Here is a 24,933-nt window from a genome sequence, read left to right as displayed (position 1 = left end):
GGATCTAGTTCCCTGACTAGGGATCGAACCTGGGCTCCCTACATTGTGAACGTGGAGTCTTATCCACTGTGCCACCAGGGAAGTCCTTCTACTCTTTAAATGAATGAATGAATTTTATCATCGGATGTCATTCATTCAGTAAATTTTTGTTTTTGAGTGACCACGATGTTCCAGATACTATGCCAATTGTGGAATCTACGAAGAGGAGTTAAGTCATCTTTCGGCAATATAGGGTTTCCGGTGCTTAGAAGTGCTTCAAGACAGTGTTACAGGACAGAGTAGAAGACATTAGTTTAGTCTGGGGAAATCATTTCCCAAATGAGAAGATTGGGTCTCAGATAGCTTAAGTGACTCATGCAAAGTGACAGAGTAGTATCTGAGTGACCTGTATCACCAACTATTTATAGAGATGTTCCCTGTTCAGACCCACGTTGCTTCCAAAAAGAATGGGATCAACATACCAAAACTCGCTCTTCACATTTCTTAAAGACCTGAGACTATAATGATTTGGTGACATAATTTATGTCTTAACCATTGGTGTATCTCCAATGTCTATATAGGGCTGGGCACAAATGGGCACTCAACAAAAGTTTAGTTTTCTTTTATCAGACGTCAAGAGGAAATAAACAGAGGAATACTGCTTTGAAGGTAGCTACCTAAATCAACACATGCCAAAGTAGTTGAAGATAAGACTTAGCTAAGATATTGGGAGGATCTGATTAAAATAAATGAATGAGATATAAAAAGGGACATTCTCCTTACACTGCCATCCTCATGTGTTCTGGCAAACACACCCTTCTGCTGAATTTTACACTATAATACGAGCTCAGTGAACGTGCAGTCATTTTAAGCGGCCAGGAGAGAAAGTGCTTTCTTTCACAGACTTATACTTTCTGTGGATAGAACAGCACTTTCAATTTTGGTAGGTTCCCACTTTCATCATCCCACAGGATTGTGAAACACATTCAACATTTCATATTAGACTGAACATATTTTTGGCTCCAAAAGTGTTCATTTTGGTTCAATTCATAGTTGCACGGAAAGGCATATGAACTTTATTTAACTTCCTTTAAAGAAGAAGGCCATGGATTACTTGGATGTTGATATATAGCCTAGTTTTGGAAAATGTAATTTATCGCTTATTGTGATTTTCAGTTTTTAAAGTCACTGTGTTCTCTCGATTTTGGAGAGGCATGAGCATGCGATAAACACCGACCTGAAATTTGATGATGTTCTCCTGAGAGCAATAAAGTACAATTTAAATATTAAAGTCATTAGCCCAAATTCTTTGAAAAGATAAAATAGACATAATACTAGGTTACTGGATTGGATTTTTAAAAATCTCCTAAAATAGTTGCAAGTTTTGAATGAAACCATAACTCCTTTTAAAAATACAAGCAAGGCATGACCAATTAATCATACATGTTTCTCTCTGGAATATTTTCAGACAAGTCACATTCTTAGGACATCAATTGAAGCTTTCATGGAATCTATAAGTAGAATGTATACATAAAGTAAGACTTTGTAAAAACAATAGCTAAGCAAATGTGACCTTACTGCATTGTGGTAAAACTACAATTTTGTATTTATAGAGATCTTATTATAGTTTTTACCCTATTTATATAGTAGTGAAAATTATTTTATAAAACCGTACATATCCAGTTGAACCTGGGGAAGACTTTATGTTTTTATAATTTTACTAGATCTATCCAATAATTTATCCTTACATTTTGATTGTTTGTGTGTTTGTTTTTTTCCCCCAAGGAGCTGTCTGTATTTGCAAGGACAATCCAGCTGTTTTTGTTTGTTTCTTAGTTTGTTTTCTGGCCGTGCCCCACGGCTTGGGGGATCTTAGTTCCCCGACCAGGGATTGAACCCAGGCCCTTGGCAAAGAGAAAGAGGAGTCGTAACCACTGGACCGCCTGGGAATTCCCTGTATTTGCAAGAAAATCGATGACGAACCTGACTGACTTTGCAGAACACCATCACCAATTGAGGCCACCCTTCCATTTCTCAAAAATAGCTCCTAATCATCAGGAAAATGTTTGGACCTGGTGAACAGTCCAAAGATTTAGTTTTAATCAGCACTAAATAATGGAGATGAGTGAGATAAGGAGTTACACTTCAATTAAGCAAAGCCCAGATAAAAATTCTCAGCTTCAGGCTGGCATAGCGTTCGGTGACAATGTGGCCATTATCTGGTCAATTTGATCAACACAGACAATGACAGGGGACATTCAGGTTCTAAACATGAAAGTCAGAAGGAACTCTGTGATTCTGCTTTGCACTTTCCATCACTTCTTGTCTCATTCTTTGTTGTGGCTTTCCTGCAGATAACGTATGTTTAACAGCAAACCTTAAATTACACACAGAACTGTGAAAGCCTACCGGAATGGCTTTGTGATTATGAAGCAAATTGGACAGAGAAACAGCAACAACAAAAAATGGCTGCTTGTCATCAAGTAGTAAAATGCATATTTCTCATGAGGAATCATTTGGGCTTAGTTCTGGTTGCCCGGGGCAGAAGCCCTGAGAGACACCCACCTTCCAATTTGGTAATTTTCTAGCCACAGAACTTGGTTTGTGTACATCTGCTTAGAGATGGATCAAAGGCCTCGTGGCAAAACTAATGAAACCATGTTGCTCTAAAACTAATCCCTTGCAAGCTAAACATACCTCTCTAAAGAAAATATACCTTTTCTAAAGAAATGGAAAAGATGTTTGCTGCTCAAATGCTTGATAGAAAAGAAATAAACATATCCATCTAAAAAATTAGGACTGAATAAAAAGTCTCAAAATCTTTAACCAGAAAGTTCAATTCCTATGCCTTAGGTGTAATTACAGGGTGATGTTAGGGCCTTGATTCACTGTTGAGCTCCAAACTACCCTAACAATAGTCCAATTTGATTTGGGGTTCCTAATCTCATCTTCTGAAATAGAAGAAACAACCCAATCAAAAAATGGGCAGATGATCTAAATAGACATTTCTCCAAAGAAGACACACAGATGGCCGAAAAGATGCTCAACATCACGAATTATGGGAGAAATACAAATCAAAACTACAACGAGGTATCAGCTCGCACTGGTCAGAATGGCCATCATCAAAAAGTCTACAACCAATAAATGCTGGAGAGGGTGTGGAGAACAGGGAACCCTCCTACACTGTTGGTGGGAATGTAAATTGGTGCAGCCACTATGGAGAACAGTATGGAGGTTCCTTAAAAAACTAAAAACAGAACTACCATATGATCTAGCAATCCCACTCCTGGGCATTTATCCAGAGAAAACCATGGTTCGAAAAGATACATGGACCCCTAATATTCATTGTAACACTATTTACAACAGCCAAGACATGGAAGCAACCTAAATGTCCATCAATAGAGGAATGGATAAAGAAGATGTGGTACATATATACAATGGAATACTATTCAGCCATAAAAATGAATGAAGTAATGCTATTTGCAGCAACATGGATGGACCTAGAGATTACCGTACTAAGTGAAGTAAGTCAGACAGAGAAAGACAAATATCATATGATATCACTCATATGGGGAATCTAATTTTTAAAAAATTATACAAATGAACTTATTTATAAAACAATCATGCAGATTTAGAAAACAAACTTACGGTTACCAAAGGGGAAATGTGGCAGGGAGGGATAAATTAGGAGCTTGGTGGTGCTTTGTGTCCACCTTGAGGGGTGGGATAGGGAGGGTGAGAGGGAGACGCAAGAGGGAGGAGATATGGGGATACATGTATGTGTATAGCTGATTCACTTTGTTATAAAGCAGAAACTGACACACCATTGTAAAGCAATTATACTCCAATAAGGATGTTAAAAAAATAAATATGTAAACACACACACACAAAAATTAGGAGCTTGCGACTAACACACACACACACACACACACACACATTCACACACACACACATTCACACACACACACACTACTATATATAAAGTAGATAACCAACAAGGACCTACTGTATAGCACAAGGAACTCTACTCAATACTCTGTAATAACCTATATGGGTAAACAATCTGAAAAAGAATAGATACATGTATATGTATAATTGAATCACTTTGCTGTACACCTGAAACTAACACAACATTGTAAATCAACTATACTCCAATATAAAAAAAAAAGACCTGAGAGGGTTGGAAGAATATTTCCTAAAGACAGCTGCTCTCAATTGTGAAATCTTTGCGGGACCTTCTAACACACAGACAGAGATGACAGGACCTAGTATCTCAAGTTCACAAGATAATGGGAAATTAACTCACGGTCAAGACCTAGGGCCAGGGTTGCAAACTCAAATATCTACTGGGACCAGAAGTTCCTTTTTCGTAAAAGATGTCAAAATTTATATTTTTATAAGAAATCACCTGATATTAAACCTCTGATCCATTTTTTAAAAATTATGAAGATCTGGGAGCTGGATTTGGCCTGTGGTTGCCAGTTTGCTCAGCATGGTCTGAGGTTTAGGTTTTTTAAAAATATATCTGTCATATGCTCAGAAGGCAGAAGTATGGTAACAGTTAGAAACGTTATGTGCCAAGCACTCTGTAAGCACTGAAGTTATCTTAAATTCTTCTTATGCTAGCACTGACAGTTACCTGGTATTGTTTGCCCATTTTTACAAATGTGGACATTAAGTGACACAGAGGTGAAGATACTTGTCCAAGTTACATAGCTAATTACAAGTCTGTACTCTTAACCATACGATGGGTTCAACATCTGACTTAGAATCCAAAGTTATGTTTAGTCTATATACAATGGAATATTACTCAGCCATTAAAAAGAATGAAATAATGCCATTTGCAGCAACATGGATGGACCTAGAGATTATCATACTAAGTGAAGTAAGTCAGACAGACAAAAACAAATATCATATGATATCGCTTATATGGAGAATCTAAAAAAAAAGATGCAAATGAACTTATTTACAAAACAGAAATAGACTCATAGTCTTAGAGAACGAACTTATGGTTGCCAGGGGGAAGGGTGGGGGGAAGAGATAGATTGGTAGTTTGGGATTGACATGTACACACTGTTATATTTAAAATAGATAACCAACAAAGACCTACTGTATAGCACAGGGAACTCTGCTCAATACTCTGTATTAACCTAAATGGGAAAATAATTTGAAAAAGAATAGATACATGTATATGTACAACCGAATCATTTTGCTGTACACCTGAAACTAACACAACATTGTTAATCAAATATACTCTAATATAAAATAAAAATTAAAAAAATAAAAAACGCAGTGGTTAAGAATCCGCCTGCCAATGCATGGGACATGGGTTCGATCCCTGGTCGGGGAAGATCCCACATGTCGTGGAGCAACTAAGCCCGTGCGCCACAACTACTGAGCCTGAGCTCTAGAGCCCACAAGCCACGACTACTGAGCCCATGCACCACAACTACTGAAGCCCGTGCACCCTAGAGCCCGCACACCGCAACTACCGAAGCCCGTGCGCTCTAGGGCCTGCATGCCACAACTACTGAGCCCGCGTGCTGCAACTACTGAAGCCCGTACCCCTAGAGCCCGTGCTCCACAACAAGAGAAGCCACCGCAATGAGAAGCCTGCACACCACAATGAAGAGTAGCCCTTGCTCGCTGCAAATAGAGAAAGCCCGCATGCAGCAACGAAGACCTAACACAGCCAAAAAAAAAAAAAAAAAAAAAAAAAAATGTATTTCATAGCAAAAATTAAAATAAAATAAAATAGGTCCCTTCAAGGGGGAAAAAAGTTATATGTACTCATACTTTTAAACTATCTTTTTTTATTCATCTTCCTTAGTAAATGTTGAAGACTAGTACCTTAAATAATAATAATAGTTGAATTAAGCTTATGTTTCCTTGATTCCAGAAGAGCATAGCAGTATGACTGGACTGAGGGCAGATATCATACTTGTAGATGGAAAAGATTTGGACTCCAATTCAACTCTGCTTTTTTCCTAGCTATGTGAGTTAGGCAAATCTTTTAACATTTCTTCACATTTCATTGCTTATTTTTCTGGCAAGTCAGTGAGGTAGGTTTTCTATCCCAATTTTGCAAGTGAGAAATTGAAACTCCACGTGACTAACAGGAGTGCCTGGTTACACAAGTCCTCAGTACATGGTGGCCACGACTTCTACACAACCTCAAGCAAATCACGTGCCTCTGAAAGCGCACGATCAGCCCCAGTTTACAAACCGGAAAAAGCAAACCCAGAGACGTGACGAGGACCAAAGAAAATGTACCCATGATAATTGCGTTACAGAGTCATTTGCAGACATGGTGGCTGTTTTTATTAACCTCATCATTACCCACTTATTATTTTTTTTCTTTTCTCACCTCTAAAGAAATGATAGCTTACAAAAGTAAGGTGGTTTGCTATGACTGAAACTTTCTTGACATCAAGCAAGTGTGCTCTCTGTTACATCACTCTGCCTCCTAGGCCAGTGGATCTATGTGACGAACAGCCACAACGGATGAGCCCAACAGCAGACACAGACAAACTGGAATCATGTAAAGACGATTCCTTGTATATTCCTCAGCATTCAGAACAGCCAAGTGTACCCGTGAAAGGTTGGCATCTGCATGTGAAAATCAACACATTCTCTCCGGGACCCATTGGATCCCTGCCCTCTTCCCCCAAATGGAGTTGCTGTCTTTTCCCCTTCGCATTTTGAGATTTAGCCTATTAGGAAACAGGTTTGAACTAGGATTTTTTTTAAGCTAGCTCAAATCGGGGTCATCACTATAAATTCCACAAGAGGCACTGAGAACTGAATAAAGAGAAGGGGCTTACTTCAAAGACCAGGGTCTCATTGGTGGGTCCCAGAGCGGACAGGCGTTCGGGGTGGTTGAAGGTGCGCTGGTACTCAAACACAGTCCCCGCGAAGGCGAACTCCCCTGGCCAGTCGATGCTCCAGCCCCCTGTGAGGTAATACCTGTGACTGAGGCTTCGGACGGCGAGGTAACTGGAGGATATCTGAAGCTCCTGGACCTCGATGCTGCGGGCGCCCGGTGGGATGGTGACAACCGGATAATATTCTAAGTGGAAAAGAACAGAATATTTCTGACATCCACATCGTGCATTGGAGATGGGCTCAGAGACAGGTAGTGGCCATTTTTACAGAGTGGGGTGTTTGATCATCAGCTGACATTCATTTCTACTCTCGTGAAGTGAAAACACTCAGTTATTTCGTTTTCCAAGTGGTAGGAACACCAGAGAGAGAAAATGGATGAACTTTTCCCAAGCACATGGCACATGTGTGTGGACAGAAAACACTCTTCCCTTTTCCAGAACCACAAAGGCCATGCAACTCAAGGATGCTTTTTATTTTTAATCTACCTGGAAAAAACTTGGAGCCACCTTTTCTCAACAGTGATGTGCAGAAGACAGGGCTCAAAGTTCAATTCTACTCAAGATAGTGAGAGAATCGCTTCAAATATTCATCTAACATTGTAAGTGTGGACCATCTAAGTTCCATAATACATTCTTTGTTTAACAAATGCACGTGGGGCATATGGCGGCCTGGTCAGAATATTGAAATTGCTAAGCAGAAAGGCGTTTGTTGAACACCCCTCTGGGATGTATGTATTGATGAAACTACTCACAAGAAAAACCCACCAATCCTCCCTTGCTCTTGCATAAGCACCAAAAGCCATCATCTACTGTGTGTCAGGTGAGTTAGTAAAAGGCTCAAGCGTACTTAGCATGACTTAAGTTTGTTCAGCAGCAAAGGGTGTGTCCCACCAATGACAGCACTGAATTTGCCGCATCACTTACCGTTCGCTTTGTGCTGGTTGAGGTACAGGCCTTTATAAAACTTGCAAGTTGAATTGTCACCTTTGCAAACACCACAGGCATCTGAAACTGCTTTAGAGCCAAGTTCATGATCGCATCCCACTGGCTGTAACCAAAAAAAAAAAAAAAGGGAGAAAAATCAGAGATTAGAGAAGCCAGTAGCTTAGAATAACCAAGAGGTACATGGGTTTTCCATATTTACTGAACATTAGGAAGGTAGGGCAGCTTTATGGTTAAAAGCAGAGTCTCAAGTTTGACTAGGCATTCAAATCCTTCCTCTGTCATTACTGGATGTAAGATTAGGTAAGTTACATAACTTACAGACATCTGTAAAACTGGAATGAAACGTCACCATTGCTACTAACGGGAGGGGAATTTATTCAGGCCAGCTCTACCGTGACACATAAAAATGCTGGGACACCAACCCCTTCCCCACCACGAACACACACACAACCCTTAAAAGATCACAGAGCTCACAATCAAATTAAGACAAAAGAGAAAGTGGATACCAGAAGAAAAAGAAAAACTAATCTGAAATAAACAGAAGTGCTATTTCCAAACACACTTATGAGGTTCTAATCACATAGTGAAAATACTTAGTGAACACGAAAGAAAAGTCTACTACTACTATGATTTACATTCTAATTGAATTTTTACAACTACTGTGTAAAGTAGGATATATCATCATCTCCATATGCGGAAAGAGTGAAAAGGAAATTCAAAACACTGGATGGGGGTCACGCAGAAACTAAGAGGGAATTTGGAGATAAAACTCACATCCAACTTGAAAATGTCACCCTATTCCCCTACACCACCTGCTTTTATCCAGACACAAGAATCTCTTGGAACGCTTCTCACGCTATGCATTTGATAGGAGGCAACACAAGCATGACCATATACCCCAAAGCAGAAATGTTCCCTTACTTCACAAATCCCATCAATGCAAACATCATTTTTGTGCGGGGAGCAAGGAGTTCCATCTTTCACCTTGCTGGACATGGCAAAAAAGAATTCAAAGTTCTCAGCCTTGCAGTACAGCTTACATCGATCTTCCTCTAGAAGCAAAGAGATCAAAAGAGGTCATGGTCGAGAGGAAATCATAGGAAAATGACACGAGTAGCAAAAAGATGAGTTAAATTTAATTAGAAAGCTATTATGATCAAGATGGAAAATGTTACACACAGTTTTCTGGGGGGGGGGGGGGTGTGTGCACGGGCGTGCCCGAGGGCAGATGTGTGTGGCTTTTAAAAATATGAATTCCTTTTAGTAATCCACATAAAGTCTGCTTTAACATTGATACATGAGAATTTTATTTTTCTAATCCTGAGTAAGAGCCATAATACACGTGATTGGTGGGTTGTGTCACTACCCTCCTTGGATAGTAGATATTTAAGGCTTTATAGGCCCTGAGGTCAGCCATTAACAATATGTAAATGAAGGACTATTGCCGTGTCCCAATAAAACGTTATTTTTAAAAAACGGGCCAGATTTGGCCCACAAGTCATAGTCTGCTGACTGTGATTTAGGACACAGATTATTTTACATATTTATTCAGTCTGTTAAGAGGGAAAATTCTAGGCACTTTGGAAAAAAGGCATATGGTCAATAATGTTTAGAAAACATATAGAAAAGAATCATATCATGAAAAGGAGGAGGAAGCAAACAAACTAAACATAAAGGCTAAAAAAATGTAATTTTTATTGATCATTAAGTCCCTGAGAAGTTTCTGGTATCACAGGCAAAAACAAAGAAGTATTATCTCTGTAGAGTACTTGTTATCAGAAAGGAGTTATTGTGCCTATTTCTCCAATAGAAAGAGTTCTTTTTTGGCCAGGAATTCCAGATGACGTTTCTCCCATGAGACCTGATGTGCGACTGTGTGATATCCCTGATAACAGTTTTACAACAAACGTGTAAACAGTTTGCAAATGGTTGTGCTTCACAAAACCTCTCAATAAAAGACAAAGTCAAAAATATGAAGGCAGTGAAATTATTATGGTCCAAATATGCAACCATGTGGATGGATTCTATTTTTTTTTCTCACCTAGGAATTCTTTCTAATAGAAGTTTTATCTCACGCCTCCTACCCCGTGCATATGAGATTAGGGAGCTGGAAGACATGTTACCCTCTTTTTTCTCCCTCATTCCCAGGAATTAACAAGTTCTAGAAAGTTCAGTTTTTCCAGTACAGGTTCCTGGGAAAATTTAGGAACTAGTCTATTAGAAAGAAACACAGAAGCTGGGGCGGGGGATAAATTAGGAGTTTGGGATTAACAGATACACACTACTATATATAAACAGATAAATAGCAAGGGCCTACTCCATAGCACAGGGAAGTATACTCAATATCTTGTAATAACCTGTAATGGAAAAGAATCTGAAAAAGAATATATACATATATATATATATATATATATATATATATATATATATATATATATATATATACATATACACACACACACACACACACCACACACAACTGAATCACTCTCCTGTACACCTGAAACTAACACAACATTGTAAATCAACTATACTTCAATTAAAAAAAAGAAACAAGAAGAAGAAAACTCATCACTGGAAGACAAAGACTGTCTACGTTTATGAATAAATTCTTCCCCTGATTTTTCCCTAACTGCATGAATGGCACAGACCTTCAAATCATGGTCAGTCTTTTCGATTTTAAATAAGTATCAAAAGGAGAAGAGGGAAGGATGAGAAGGCCTTAACTTTTCTGTCTCCCACTCTAGGATGTGCGACCCTAAGGCTGGGGTGTCTGCTTTTTATTCTTTATTTTTATTTTTTGGCCAAGCGGCATGTGGGATCTTAGTTCCCTGACCAGGGATAGAACCCATGCCCCCTGCAGTGGAAGCGTGGAGTCTTAACCACTGGACCGCCAGGGAAGTCCCTGGGGTCTCTGTTTTATTCAATGTACTCGCCTCTGTATCTAGCAGAGTGTCTCCCAGGCAGTAAGTACTCAGTCAACATCTGTTGAGTGAATGAATGAAATGCCAGGCTCCCTACCTGGTAAAAACTGCAATAATATTAGTGAAAGAAATTTGAAATCAAAAACCATTTCATAAGTCACAAAGTTTATCTGCTTCACTTTCTCTTTATGTATTCAACCCACAACTTATCTAAAGAGTGATAACAACAGATTCTGTGCACACTATATTTAAAGGAAGATGTGGGAAAGACCACGGATTACCCAAGAAGACAAAGCAAAGGAAGGACAAGAGAGTCTTGGAGAAAGAACCATAGATGAGAAACATGGAATTAGGGGCGAATACAGCCAAGAGAAAATAAGTCTTCAAGTGTCAGAACTGAGAGCAACTGCGGCTATTTGGCTATTAAATGTCCATGGGAACCTGCTGCATGGTACCCTTCCTACATAATTTCTTAGTTCCTGATAGAATGTCTCTAGTGATAGAGCACTCACTGCTCAGGATGGGACACGCTTCCATTAAGGACAGTTGATATTTATGTATTCATTTGTTCCAAAAGTTATAAGTATGTTCCAAGTGCTGGTCTGAGATGAGGAAGATACAAGCATACTCAAAACGGACAAAGGCTTCAACCCTGGGGAACCTAGTAATTCTTGTGGGGAGAAAGATAATGAATAAATGCCAATACAATATCAGTTCTCGCACCAAGAGCAATGAAGAATAAAGCAGGGCACACGATTCAGAAAATGACAGGAAGGAAGGTCTCTCTGAGGACACGGCCATAGGAATCATAGGAATTTCTGTGCACGTGAATTAATTCTGTTTTCAGAAGCAATTTCCAATAAATTGAAATCTCCCTCTGTTCAATCTCTCTTTGAATTTTTGAAGGTAACTAGTTTCTCTCCTACAGTCAACATCTGTCAGTCCCTCACTGCTTTCTCCTAAGACACAGATTTCAGAATTTTCATGTCGGTCCCAATTTGTGCTTTTAGACAAGCAGCTTTTGGACCCAGAACTAGATTCACGCACCTGCAACAGCTGGGCTGGTGTTGAGCAAAGCTGTAGTACCATCCCCTTTGATTTGGAGATGTTACTTGTTATAACGATGTCTCTGATTATATTAGCTTCTTTTTAGTCACTGATTATATAGGTTCATTCTGAGCTTTCGCACAGAAGCAGCCCTCCATCTTATTTCCCATGAATTATCGTTAAATTTGGTCTCTTCCCATTCTACATATGTACAATTGGGATTCACGTTTATCCCTTTTCCAAAGGAAGAGTGGATGAGTTTTGATAAAGCAAGTGAATGGAAAAAATGGAAAGGAAACAACCAGAATGGTGACAGCTTATTCTGCACAGGTAACACAAAGTATGTTAAATTTGGTACTTGTACTTTGTACATAGGGTAACTAAAATAAATTGTGATGCTGAACCAAAATCAAATCAAATCAACATAAAAGGTCAAATACAAGCCATTACTTTAAGGTATAATAAGTACCAAGAACTTAATACGGAGACATTTTTTATTCATGATGCGTGTGTGTGTGTGTGTGTGTGTGTGTGTGTACACTCTGCAAATAGGCCTTTCCATGCCTGTAATCATCTACCACCTCAGTTACCAAGTATGGTGTCTCTACGGGGCATATATGGTTTCATGAGTTTTTCGTCTGGACAATTCATACCAATTTCAATTAACATCCCTGGGAGACTTAATTGCTGAAATGTCAAAGGTAAGTTTAGAAACATAAGTACATTCCAAACACATGAACTCTTCGACTTATACATGTGGGAGGAAAGGGGTGTCTTGTGAAAAAAAAAAAAAGTGTGGAAAAATAAACAAAACCTAAAGAAGTGAATGAAAAACTGGGCCAGGACGGGTCTGGGGAATGAAAGGTAAACATGGAAACTTTTTTACACAGGCAGCAATTTCTTCTGTGTCGTTCATTCACGTTACTGTTCACATAGAGACATATTTGTTTGAGGTTCGTAGAGACCAAATTACCTGCCACTTTCATATAGGGTTTCCACTGGTAGAACCATCCACGGAAAGGTTTACTGTTATATTCTGCACACTGCTGGGCTCGAAAATCCAAGCTATTTTCATTACAAGGGTTAATATTGCACAGCTGATATACACGGCTGGAGCCATGACAGAACTTGCCACCATACTGAGGCCTAAAAAGAAAATTAAAGATCTTCAATACTAGCAATCAAAAGGCTATTAGTCACAGGCGGTAATATAAGGAGGGACAATCAAGATGATCATGGTCACAGTGTATGCAGTGTATACAGTCCATTACAAAAATGCAAATATGTAGCCTACTACCCTTATGTCCCAACCCTTCTTATACCCATGGCAGACATAACTAATCAATCAAGGATTTTTCTTTTTCTTTGCTTTGTTTACTTGACATAGCCCTTGGGTAGCCACTACCACTGCTCATCAATTGCCACGTTAGACCAAACTTACTTGCCACCTCTGAGCCAATTTTTACATTCTGGCGATTCCCATAAAGACTGATGAAGGCATATTCTTGACACTCATCCTATCACCTCATGTGTTAGGGCAATCTGTAAACACACCTAAATGTTCTTGTGAATGTAGATGTGTGCTTGTGTGCTACACATGCAAACACACACGCCCCCTTTGTTGGCATCAAAGCCCTTCCAACGCAGACCCAACTCCTCCCCAGCTTGTCTCCCATCTCTGACCACTCCCATCATCTTCCTACAACTTGCCATGCACCTGCTGTGATGTAGGACAGCGGTCCCCAACCTTTTTGGCACCAGGCGCCAGTTTCGTGGAAGACAATTTTTCCAGGAACCAGGGTGGGGGGCAGACGGCAGGGGATGGTTCAGGAGGCAATGCGAGCCATGGGGAGAGGCAGATGAAGGTCCGCGCCCTCACCTGCCACTCACCTCTTGCTGTGCAGCCCGATTCCTAACAGGCCGTGGACCGGTACCAGTCCGCGGCCCGGGGGCTGGGGACCCCTGATGTAGAAGGTCAGTCAGGACACTGAGGATATTACATGCCATATTTTCCAATCCAGCTCTGTCAGTCACTGAGCTGCTAGTTTGATGACTGTCAGACTCACGTGTGCTTTATTCTAACTGATTCTAAACTCTGGGGGAAAAACATGTCCTTGTTTTCATCTGCATAATCACTTTTTAACGTTGCAGGTGGCCTGCTCCTTTCCTGCCAAGCACAATGGGAAATGGATTTCCAGAGTGGGGAATCCCATTAGAACATAAATAATTATGACCTAATGGCAAGCTCTTTAAGATCTTGCTAGGCAGACTGCAAAAACCAGAAAGCAAAATAAAAAGGAGTGTCACCACACTGAAAGTTACCAGTGCCATCTTACCCAGCTTACTCCTGGCACAAAGCAATTGCTTCTTTTCACTCCCACTTTTTTTGTAGTTCTCTCCTAAGGCTAAAACCCACCTACGGATCACCTCGTACAAAAGCTCAAGGCAAACATGTAACATGAGAGAAGGCTCCAAGTTAATAAATTTCTGTGATTAAAATTCCTTGTCTCTTTAGGAAGCACAAGAATGCTATAAAACACCCCTGGATTTGCTTCAGCATATTTTATCAAATTCTCCTATGCTAAAATGGATTCAACAGAAACGGGAAGTGTCACACCGCCAGAATGAGATTTTTAAGCTATTTCAAAACATTCTGGAACAACTACTAAAACACTCAGCAGTCACTGTGCTAGATTAAATCCCTGAAGACTTCTTAAATCATTATCCAAAAAGCATTTAGAAAAAACCTTAAAGTGCCTTATGAGAGCCTTACTCTATTCCTGGTCATCTTTATAAGTCATAATTAAAATTTTCTCACTGTAAGCCTTCCTGGTCGGAGATTTTACAAATAAGCTTCATTTAGACTACTCAAATTCAATAAAGTGAAAGAGGACCACGTGTGACTTCTTCAACTCAGGAACTGTAACATGGGAAGACCTCAAAACTCATATAGCCATCCCCTTATTTTATAGATGAATTGAAAAACAGCTAATAGAGCTTCCAAAATGTGCTCAGTGAAGGTCACATGTCTAGAAAGAGCCAGAACAGAGCTCAACCTCATACCTTTGGGCTCTCTTGGATGCTGGTCCTGCTCTGCCATGCATGCATTTAACTGAGTTAGGCTAGAGGGGTGGGGCATGAGAAGACCAAGAGGGAGACAGTGACGTCCAGTGGTTAGGGAGCTGGCCTCGGACACTGAAGCAGACCTGAATTGAAACAGTCTCTGCTCTTTCCCAGCTTAACTTTAGGCAATTTTAGTTAACCACCTAATCTGTAAAATGAGGACAGCTGTGACGATTACCTGAGATAATGTTGGTAAAGAATTTAGGGCAGAGTCTACAGCCTAGCTAGCACAAATAAATTGTAACTATTTTAAAGTGCTTTCTTCTTTTAATGACTGGCAAGAATTTGGACTTTGCCATCAAATCCTCAATTACAAATACATTTTTTTCTGCAGCTTTGAACATAAGTATTAGGATAAATTAACAGAAAATTCTACCATGATGTCCCTTGGTACAATGAGTTCATTATCATTAAAAAAAAAAAACAGAAAACAAATATCTAGGCACCTGATTTTTCTTTGTATTAAGCTACTATAAAGTATACCCATATCTGCTTCTGCATAATTTACCAAGTCCTGACTACAAATGGTTATTGTTGGCTGACTGGTTGATCATTAATATCAGTTGGGAAGCTCTATTAAAAAAAAAAAAAAATATATATATATATATATACACACATATATATTTATACATATGTATATTTACATATATATGATTTACATACACACACGGACACATATACATAAATAATATTCCTGGGCCCTCTGCAGGCTTTCTCAATAAAAATACATGATGAGGAATATCAAGAATTCAGTGTTTTTTAAAGCACACTTGGTGATTCTGATAATCATCTGAGCCCGGAATTTACTGGTTGAAAAATGGGCCAGAGATACGATTCAATGATTATCCTGGCACTGTGACTCTAGTGGTATGATATTCGTTCTCAAATCGACTCATGTTTTAGGAGAGTTCTAGAATGCCTTAGCAAGTTTACTTATCACTATTTCAATTTTACTATTTGAATTTTCACTATTAATTTTCTTGAACAGGGTGTATAGGCATTTCACGAGGCTCTCTTCCAGGGACCCAGAAAAAATGTTCGCTATAAGGATTAAGACAGTGGGATCTTGGTCTGACTCTCCCATGTCCAGCTTGGTGACCCGAGCAAGAGCTGCTCCACTGAATGGGACCGTCTGTCTCCCCTGGCTACCCATTTGCAAAAGAACTAGATGAAACAACAGGTTTCAGCTCATGTATCTGTTCTAACCTGATTGGGAGCAAATGCCTGGAGAAGTCTTTTGAGAAGGCTCCTGAGGCATAGTGGGGACCAGCGGAAAATAGGGGCCTTTGATCAATTAAAAAGGTCTGTCACAGACATGGGACGAGGAAGAAGGGCCATACGTGCCAGGTACTGGCCATTCCAGAACCAGATAACCTTTCAATTCTTTTGAAGCTGAGAAGTTGGATAAATCCATGACCCAACCAGAAATAATTCATTTTTTATGAAACAAACTATGTTCTGAGAAAACCATCATTACTGTGCAATGAAAAGCTCACATTGCTTTTCATGTGAAAAAATGAAATGGTTAGGCTGACCTGAACAGACCAAATGTTTAAACTGAAGCAAGCGAGAAATAAGTAACTTGAAAGAGGGAGAAAAAAACAGCTTTACGATAACAATGTGAAATAATGGAGAACTGATTCAATTCTCTTGAAGCAGCCGATCATTGACTTGTTTTATTTGTGACTTCGTGCATAATTAAACAGAATTCTGATGAGCCTTAATCTTGTTTAAAATGATAAAACTGCACCAAGTGGAACTACTCGAGTGATTAATTCTTTTATAGGCATCTCTAAAGTTACAGTATGCTATTTCCATGAACAATGCCCTATTATAATGAGTGTTCTCAATCCCACAGATATGAGAGAGGTTTTAATTTAAATCTCAGGGGCGTCATTCATGCACTTCACCAGCAGAGTTATTAAATTAGGTAATCTCTTTCTTTCTTGGGAAAGTAGCGAGATTGTAAAATGCTGCGATGTATGAAAACCAGATCCATGAAATATACTGCAAAAATGAAAAGTAATACAATGATTTTAACAATTCTAACCAAGACACGGGCTACATTCAAAGTATGAGGGGGGTGTTTTTAATAATCTGGTATAAACTGCAAATGTATCACAAGCCTCCCTACCATTAGACCTAGTTCTTGGGTCTGATTAGAGCAGATCATCTCAGCTGGGAATGACTTTGCCCCCTACAGGATGCTTGGCCAAGTCTGGAGATATTTTCATTGCCATAACTTGGAGGTTGGGGGGAGGGGGAGTCATCCTACTGGCATCGAGTGGGTAGAGGTCAGGATTGCTACTCAACACCCTGCCACATACAGGACAAACCCCCAAAACAAAAAATGTTCAGCCTAAAATGTTAAGAGTGCCAAAGCTGAGCGATCCTAGATCAGCCTGAGATATTGCAAGCACCTAACAAACCATGGTCAAAGCCATCTCCAAACCTTCCCTTACATTTTGGAACAAACTGGCCTCTTGATCCAGCTCAGATGAAGTACTATTTGTCTTTTCAAAAATTTCCTTTTGCTCTCATTTCATTATTTATTTAAATTTGCAATCCACCAAACATGTATGCAATGCTTGCCATGTGCCAGGCAATTCTGAAAAGCCCTTTACAAGTACCAGCTCAGTTGAGGTAGGTCCCATCATTATCTCCTTTTTTATAAATGAGGGACCCAGAGCAGGGAGGGTTAGCCGTCCAAGGCCGCCTAGCAAGGAAGGGGTGGACCAGGAGGCCCACTTGGGTTCCTGGGCTTGAGTCTCTGTTCTCAACCTCCATGCTATGCTACCAAGCGAATCGTGTGGTAAAATTAAATCCACTAGTTTTTCAGGGTCCCATCAGTTTCTTCTCACCCCCATAGCCTTCTCCAAAGTCCAATTTCATCAGGAAGGCCTCTGCCCGCTGCTTCTGAGGACTGACCCTCTGTTACCCGTGTTCCTGGCGAGTTTAGGATGAGGATAATGAAAACCACATGGACCCCAGAACCTTTTGCCGAATGCCCACTGGATGCTCCCCCGTGTGCCGGGAATTCTACAGACACAATCTCTAATCCCCCCAAACCATGTGAGGTGGGCGCTGTCATCTCCATTTTATACATAAACCCAACCTCCAAGTTCAAGCGATCTTCCCAAAGCCACACAATTAATAAGTGACAGACCCAGGATGTGGAGTCATATCTTTCCATCTCCAAGTTCTGAGCTCTTTTGACTTCACCACTCCAGTCAGGAAATGTACATCTCACACTTGTTTCACATGCGAATTAGAGCAGGTAAAAGCAACCTAAAACCACCTTCATTTCACAGAGCACAGAGGGCAGCTCAGAATCCCAGGACCACCAGATCAGATTGTGCCCACAAGCCAATCTCAACCCAGGGATGTTTTGATTAGCCCTCCCAGCATTTTATTTTTCTAAAGAAAATTGAATTTGTTGTCAATATTTTAAAAATTGGGAAATTTCACACAACACTTTTTCGGATTTCTGGTTTCTCTCGAAAAGTCAGGCTGATCCGTCAACACATGTTGATGTACATTCCTGTAAGGCAAAAATCAGCATACTTTCTCCAGTTCATCAGTTTGCAAAACACACACACACACACAGTCTACCAGCCAAGATTCTCTGTTCTACAACATCCCAGGCATGCAGCTCTAATTTAGATGCAGAAAGTAATTCACACCATTACTGGAGTCCGTGATAACAGTGTCACACAGAGAATAACTCCTTTGCTGTTTTGAGGTTTCTGCCCGTCATACCTCCCCCAGTGCATACAGCCTTTATATACAAGCAGTAAAACCCTCATTCGTTGATTGCTATTAAGCAGATGGAAGAAAACTACACTTAAAAACAGGTATAAACAAGACAGACAGATATGCAATAGGTAACAGGCTGAAGGTTCATGCCTTAGAAATACCGACTTTGCGTCGGAGCCTTACTTGGGGTTATTGCAGTGTCTCTCCTGATACTTCACGCCTCCACCACACGTTCGGGAACACTCTGACCACTTCGACCAGGCGGACCACTGGCCGTGGATGGGCCGAGGCCCGTGCTCCCCAAACTTGACACACTGGCCTTGCCGACACCACTGTGAAAAGAACGTGTGACTTTCAGAGACCACCTGGGAAAGCACGTGCAGATGCCTCGATAGTATCCCTTTCGCCGGCTGTGCTTACACACCGGTACCCTGCCTTCGCCGGCTGTGCTTACACACCGGTACCCTGCCTTCGCCACGTTCATTTTGAAAGGCTGACATCTAGAGAGAAGGGGCATTTGTCACCAAAAGGCTGAGTATGACAGGCTTTGTGAGCTGTCCAGGTGACATGTTCAGATAAGGATCCACCCTACCGCCTACGGAGGCAGCGCAGACACGAAGGCGAGCCTCCCTTGACATTTAGAAACAATGGGGCTCAGAGAACCCTTGGGCTCATTTTTCTTCCAGGAGAATCAGGGTTTCAGATATGAACACAGAATTTATCACGATTATCACATCCAAAAGACAGATATAAGTATGCATACGTTTTCGTTTCAAATCATCCCTATAGAGCATTTCTGTTGAAACCGAGTAGCTTTCAGGCTACACAGATTGTGTTTTTAGGTAACACCTTTGCCCTTCTGTGTGAAAGGTCCCTGTGTCAGACCCTCTGATGACTTTGAGCTGAGTGTCTTTTCTGAATCAGCTCTGGGTCTCTCATGTGCTGGTGATCTGCTCAGTCCGAGAACTGTTTTCTGTGCTGACCTTTCCATTTGAGTTCTCCTTTGCCATCCGGTCCAGTTCTGCGGGTCACCTCTGTCCTCTGGGCTTGCACTCACCGCTGGGAGCGCTTTCTCTTTTCCCCCTGCGGCGCTTTTATTACGAGCAAGTTCTGCATGACTTAGAGCATAATTGCACACTTGCCTAAAAGCCTCTGCAATTAGATCCAAAGGGTTGGGGTTTGGATCGTGCCAGGTTCTGCCAAGGAGTGGGGATCGGTTACAGAATTACGGGGAGTTGGTTTTGCGTTCAAATCTCCACTTTTCCCCCGTGATACACTTGGCTTCGTGGCGGTTTGTTGTGAGGCTTGGTTGCTAGTGCGCTTTGACTAGGTCAAGAGACGGCTTCCTTCCTTCAGTTTCTTGCCATGTGCTGATGAATTCTTCTGTTTTCCATTTTTCTTTTCCCTGGATTAATTGCTACTTCAGAGTTTGCATTAAATCATATAACGTTGTTGAGAACTTTGACGGGGGAAGCAATGGGTCATTTGAGGATTTTGTCAGCCCTAAGCATGAACCTGAATCTTCCCCACCAAGAATGGCTGCGTCTCTCAGGCACTGAGCTCAGTGGCTGGGACAAAATAACAACAAGAGCCAATAATAACAACAGCAGCTACAGTTTATTAAGTTGCTTCTCTGTGTGCACACAGTGGTGCTGGGGGGAAGATGGGGGAAAACTTCATATGCAGTATCTAACATAACCCTTCACAAAGCACGTCGCAGTTAATAACTATTTTCTGAGTGAGAGAAATATAGCAAAGAAATACTAACTTGCTCAGAGTCAAACTACCCAACTAGCTACACAACCAGCTGAGACCAGGTTTAAACTCAGTAGCCTAAGGACGTATTTACTACTCACCTCGGAGGCAAATCACTGACCAATGCATCTTAACTCGAATTTTTTTTATTTTTTAGAAATATGGTTTTGAGATCTCTTCCAATCATTCAATTAATTTGCCTTTCTTTTATTTCAGTATTCATCCTAGTATCAAGTTAAGCTGCTCAGAGATTTGTCTCCTCTGGTGTTTTTAATCAGTAGAGAAATCAGGAATACATAGGAATATACACACATACATGCATGATCTGCATGTTTATTACATATAAAACGTAATACATAAGATATATACATATATAGTTATATGGATCTATTCATATATACTTCTATCACTGCTTCTAATTTCAAATTAAATGGCCATGACTTGGGCAAATACCTTTTATAATAGACAGCAAGCACAAACCTTTCTTTCCTCGTACACATAACCTAGATAGAAGTATGAGACTTTCATATCCTCACACGTTTACCCAGTATTCGTGGCACAAATACCACTGAAGGACCAGCGAGAAGGGGGCAGGGAGGATTCAGGTGGGTTTCAGTTACAATGAAAGAAAGAACCAAAACATGGGGTGACTGCTACTCTACAAGACATGGCCCTGGCCTCATGGAGTTTACAGTCTAATGAATAGCCAATTACATCCCTTAGGGACAGAAGACTCCAAGAACCATATCTATGAGTGCAGTGTAATTATACTAGAGTGAAGCTGGGTGGAAGTTACCAGAATGCTCTCAACTGAGGGTGACCTTACAGGTAAGGGCTTTTCCGCAGTTTATTATATAACCATAGTCTGGTGTTTCAAAATAGTGAGGTGGGGGGAGTGGTCAAAGGACATCTATTTTCTCATTTCTGGCTTGATTAATCTCATGCTATATTAACTGAAGTCTAATCCAGAAGCAGTTTAGCCCCTGTTAAACTAGATCCTGGGTGTATTTACATAACAGACCTTAGATCTATGCCACTTATCACTTATTTTCCTCATTTACTATATAAATCTTTTCTCGTACATCCCTCCCATGTTTAATGCTGTTGCTTTCTTAATGAAAGAATGCCCACTAATCCTCAAGTTGCAAGTTCTAAACTTTGACACTCCAAAAATGAAAATGATGTGAGCAGTACTTACATATTCAATTAATTCATTGTTTTGTATCATCACAGCTAAAACACCCTTCTGCACATTTTCACTGAGAATCCTTACTGAGATTTCCTAAGACCAGGACATCTGATTAAAAATCGCATATGACGCTTCAATTTTTTAAATGTTTATTTTCTTTAAAATAAAGAGAGTTAAAAAATAAAATCTTTTTAGAGGTATTGAAGAAATGCCTTAACAAATAGCAGAAAGCATCTTCTGAATATTCATTTATTTCGTGTGTCTGTGTCTTTGCCTTTATTGCTGGTCTCTTCCAAAAAGTCTCTCTTTCACCCAACTGAAGAACTTCAAATTCAAATTCCAACAGCCATCTTGGGGCACCCATTCATCGTAGTTTATTCTAAGTGCACACCTATTTCCAAGCAGGATTCATCTCTTATTCACTTGGGCTTCGATAGCAGCTACGCGCTTCAAGAAGATGTGTTTAAAAAAAACCAAAGTTATTGGCTTCTGTGCAGTTTCTCCCACTGGACTGTAAATGTTTGAAGAGATAAAATGGAGTTTTATTTATCTCTGTAGATATTTCACCGATATCTAGTGGTCAAGAAATGATGATGGAATTGAATTCAAGTTAAGTGGCCAATTCTTTTCTACAGGCTTGGCTGTCTCAAGAGAGCCAATGGCAGAGACCGAAAAACCTGCAATATCTCCAGCTCTCTCATTGTTCACAGCTTCTCTGTCATGGTCTTGCAAAGTTACGCCCCAAATCTGGATCATTTTACTGGGACCTCAAGTGTATCTTCCCCTCCAGACTCTACTGGGAGAGGGGAAGAAAAATAGAAACTCATATGTTAGAGTCCTTCCTTCAAAACACAGAAATCTCCCATAATCTTCCGTAATAGAAATGGTTCTTAGGGTTGAAGATACTTGCAAGTGAAAAGACTTTCTGTACAACCTAGATGGAGATGCAGCTTGCCCCTCAAGAGATGTTGCTATAAGGGACAGGATGCTGCGATCGGGCATGTCAGAAGCTCAATGACTGGTCCTGTGAGGTGCATCACAGAGGCTTTATATGGAGGCACAGTCCTTCCTTTGCTACTAAAGGAAATATCTGCTTCCCAAGGCTTGTCTACACTGAATCAAGTTTAAAAAGCAAACGGTAAACAATGAAACCCTCCAGCTCATTGAACTAGAAACATTTGAACCCAAGCCTCCATCTAAAAATGGAAAACAAAGGCAAAAGGAAAGAAACCTTCTTAAAAGATGGAGCCAACTCGGTTATATTCGCATTGAGTTTTAGAATAGCTGCTAAAGAATGCTGGTTAATTGAAAGCAAAGTCAGAAAATACATGAAGCCAAAGCGTTCCAGTCTGAGGTAACAGTACAAATAGTTTGGGTTCTACACTTTATTAAGTTTCTAGAACTAAAAACTAACAAGTATGCAGTTTACCATACTCAAGCCACAAACGGTCCCTTCCGCGGCAGGCATGAACTTGGTCTCACACCTGTGGCCCACTCGGTGGCACCAAAGTGATTTGCAAATGTCCTGAAAGGAAAGAAAGAGATGGCAAGGGTGATGATACAATAAAAACAAAAATATCCAAAGCTGTTGTATACAACATTCTATTTTCAGGTGGCCGAAATGGGACATTATCCAGAAAGTAGAGTCAAGTGAAGTTAGTAGTAGCAAGGTAACCAGTAATATGTCCTAGCAAATACATAAGCAGGAAATTTCTACACTACCCATATATTCATGTGTGTTTAGTAATGACTGGGAGGTAACAATAGTTAATTTGGAGACTATTTGCCTTTTAACTAAGAGATCTGGTTTCTAACCATCATCACCACCATCATCCCCACCATCATCATCACCACCATCAGCACCACCACCATCATCATCATCATCATCATCATTTAAGTAGAATAGACCAAGACTGGAATAATGCATGTCTGATTCAAATCCTTGTCCTGCATTTCCAGGTTGCAGGACCTATGGACATGTTACAGAAGCCCTTTAAACCGCAGTTTCCTCACCTGTGAATAAGTGATAAAATTAGCACATGCCTCAACAGCGTTGTTCTCAAGGATAAATGGTGTAAATGATCATCATCATTCCTTCTGCATCTTTATAATAATTTTCAAGCATTTGGACAATTTAATTCTTACACTAGGCCTATGAAATAATTTAACTCTCATGCTGGATTGTAGTAGGCAGAATGATGGCCCCTGAAAACAACCATGTCCTAATTCTTGGAACCTGTGACTATATTATGTTATATAGCAAAGGAGAATTAAAGTTGCAGATAAAATTAATGTTGCTAATCCGTTGACCTTGAGATGGGGAAGTGCTTAGATTTTCCAGATGGGCCCAAGGTAACCACAAGGGTCCTTAAACAGGGAAGAGGAAGACAGAAGAGAACCAGAGAGGTGGCAGTGCGGGGAGGACTCAGGGAGGTGTTGCTGATTTTGAAGATGGAGGAAGAGGCCATGACCCAAGAATGCCAGCCACTTTGGGAAGCTGGAGAAGGCAAGAGAATGGCCTCTCTTCTAGAGCTTCCAGAAGGAACACGACCTCGCCAACACTTGATTTTAGCCCAGTGTGATGCATTTCAGAGGTCTACCTCCAGAACTGCAAGAAAATAAATTTGAGTTGTTTTAAGTCACTACGTTCGTGGAAATTTATTACAGCAGGCATAGGAAATAAATACTGTCGTTAACACCATTTAGTGGTGAACACTAATTCCTCTTATAAACTCATTTAGATGAGGAAACTGAGCAAGATACTGACAGTTTCAAGCTGTAAAGTCCCCCAGCTGGTAAGTGGCAAAGGCAGGACTCAAACTGGCCTGATTTCAGAGTCCGGATCCTTGACCACTGCTCTGGACCCGGATGTGCCATCAATGGATGCTAGAAAGCTCTCAACTTCTCCAGGCCTTGGCTGCCTATCTATAAAGGAGGGGGGGGGGACTTCCTTGGTGGCACAGTAGTTGAGGATCCGCCTGCCAATGCAGGGGACATGGGTTCGAACCCTGGTCTAGGAAGATGTCACATGCCGCGAAGCAACTAAGCCTGTGCGCCACAACTACTAAGCCTGCGCTCTAAAGCCTGCGAGTCACAACTACTGAGCCCCCATGCCACAACTACTGAGCCCATGTGCCTAGGGCCTGTGCTCCACAACAAGAGAAGCCACCGCAATGAGAAGCCCATGCACCGCAACGAAGAGTAGCCCCCACTCACTGCAACTAGAGAAAGCCTGCGCACAGCAATGAAGACCCAACGCAGCCAAAAATAAAAGAATAATTAAAAAAAGAAAAAAATAAAGGAAGGGGACTGAACCAGATTCCTTCCAGCT

The 24,933-nt window shown here is 40.6% G+C and overlaps 1 protein-coding gene across 1 annotated transcript in view; it reads right to left on the bottom strand.

The window, feature by feature from the left end:
- The window catches only part of ADAMTS18 (ADAM metallopeptidase with thrombospondin type 1 motif 18), a 151,326-nt gene that overhangs the window by 37,162 nt on the left and 89,231 nt on the right, over nt 1–24,933 (bottom strand). Inside the window, exons 11-16 of the mRNA XM_068527246.1 lie at nt 23,032–23,127; nt 18,842–18,990; nt 12,753–12,925; nt 8,730–8,860; nt 7,788–7,911; nt 6,804–7,048 (exon numbers count right to left, since the gene is read on the bottom strand). Of these exons, the coding sequence (XP_068383347.1) occupies nt 6,804–7,048; nt 7,788–7,911; nt 8,730–8,860; nt 12,753–12,925; nt 18,842–18,990; nt 23,032–23,127 (918 nt within the window). The remainder of the gene's footprint in view (nt 1–6,803; nt 7,049–7,787; nt 7,912–8,729; nt 8,861–12,752; nt 12,926–18,841; nt 18,991–23,031; nt 23,128–24,933) is intronic.

Source organism: Eschrichtius robustus, chromosome 19 (genome assembly GCF_028021215.1).
Source record: "Eschrichtius robustus isolate mEscRob2 chromosome 19, mEscRob2.pri, whole genome shotgun sequence".
Taxonomy (NCBI): Eukaryota; Metazoa; Chordata; class Mammalia; order Artiodactyla; family Eschrichtiidae; genus Eschrichtius; species Eschrichtius robustus.
The sequence above is the reverse complement of the archived record's forward strand: the minus strand, read 5'-3'. Positions and strand labels throughout refer to the sequence as shown.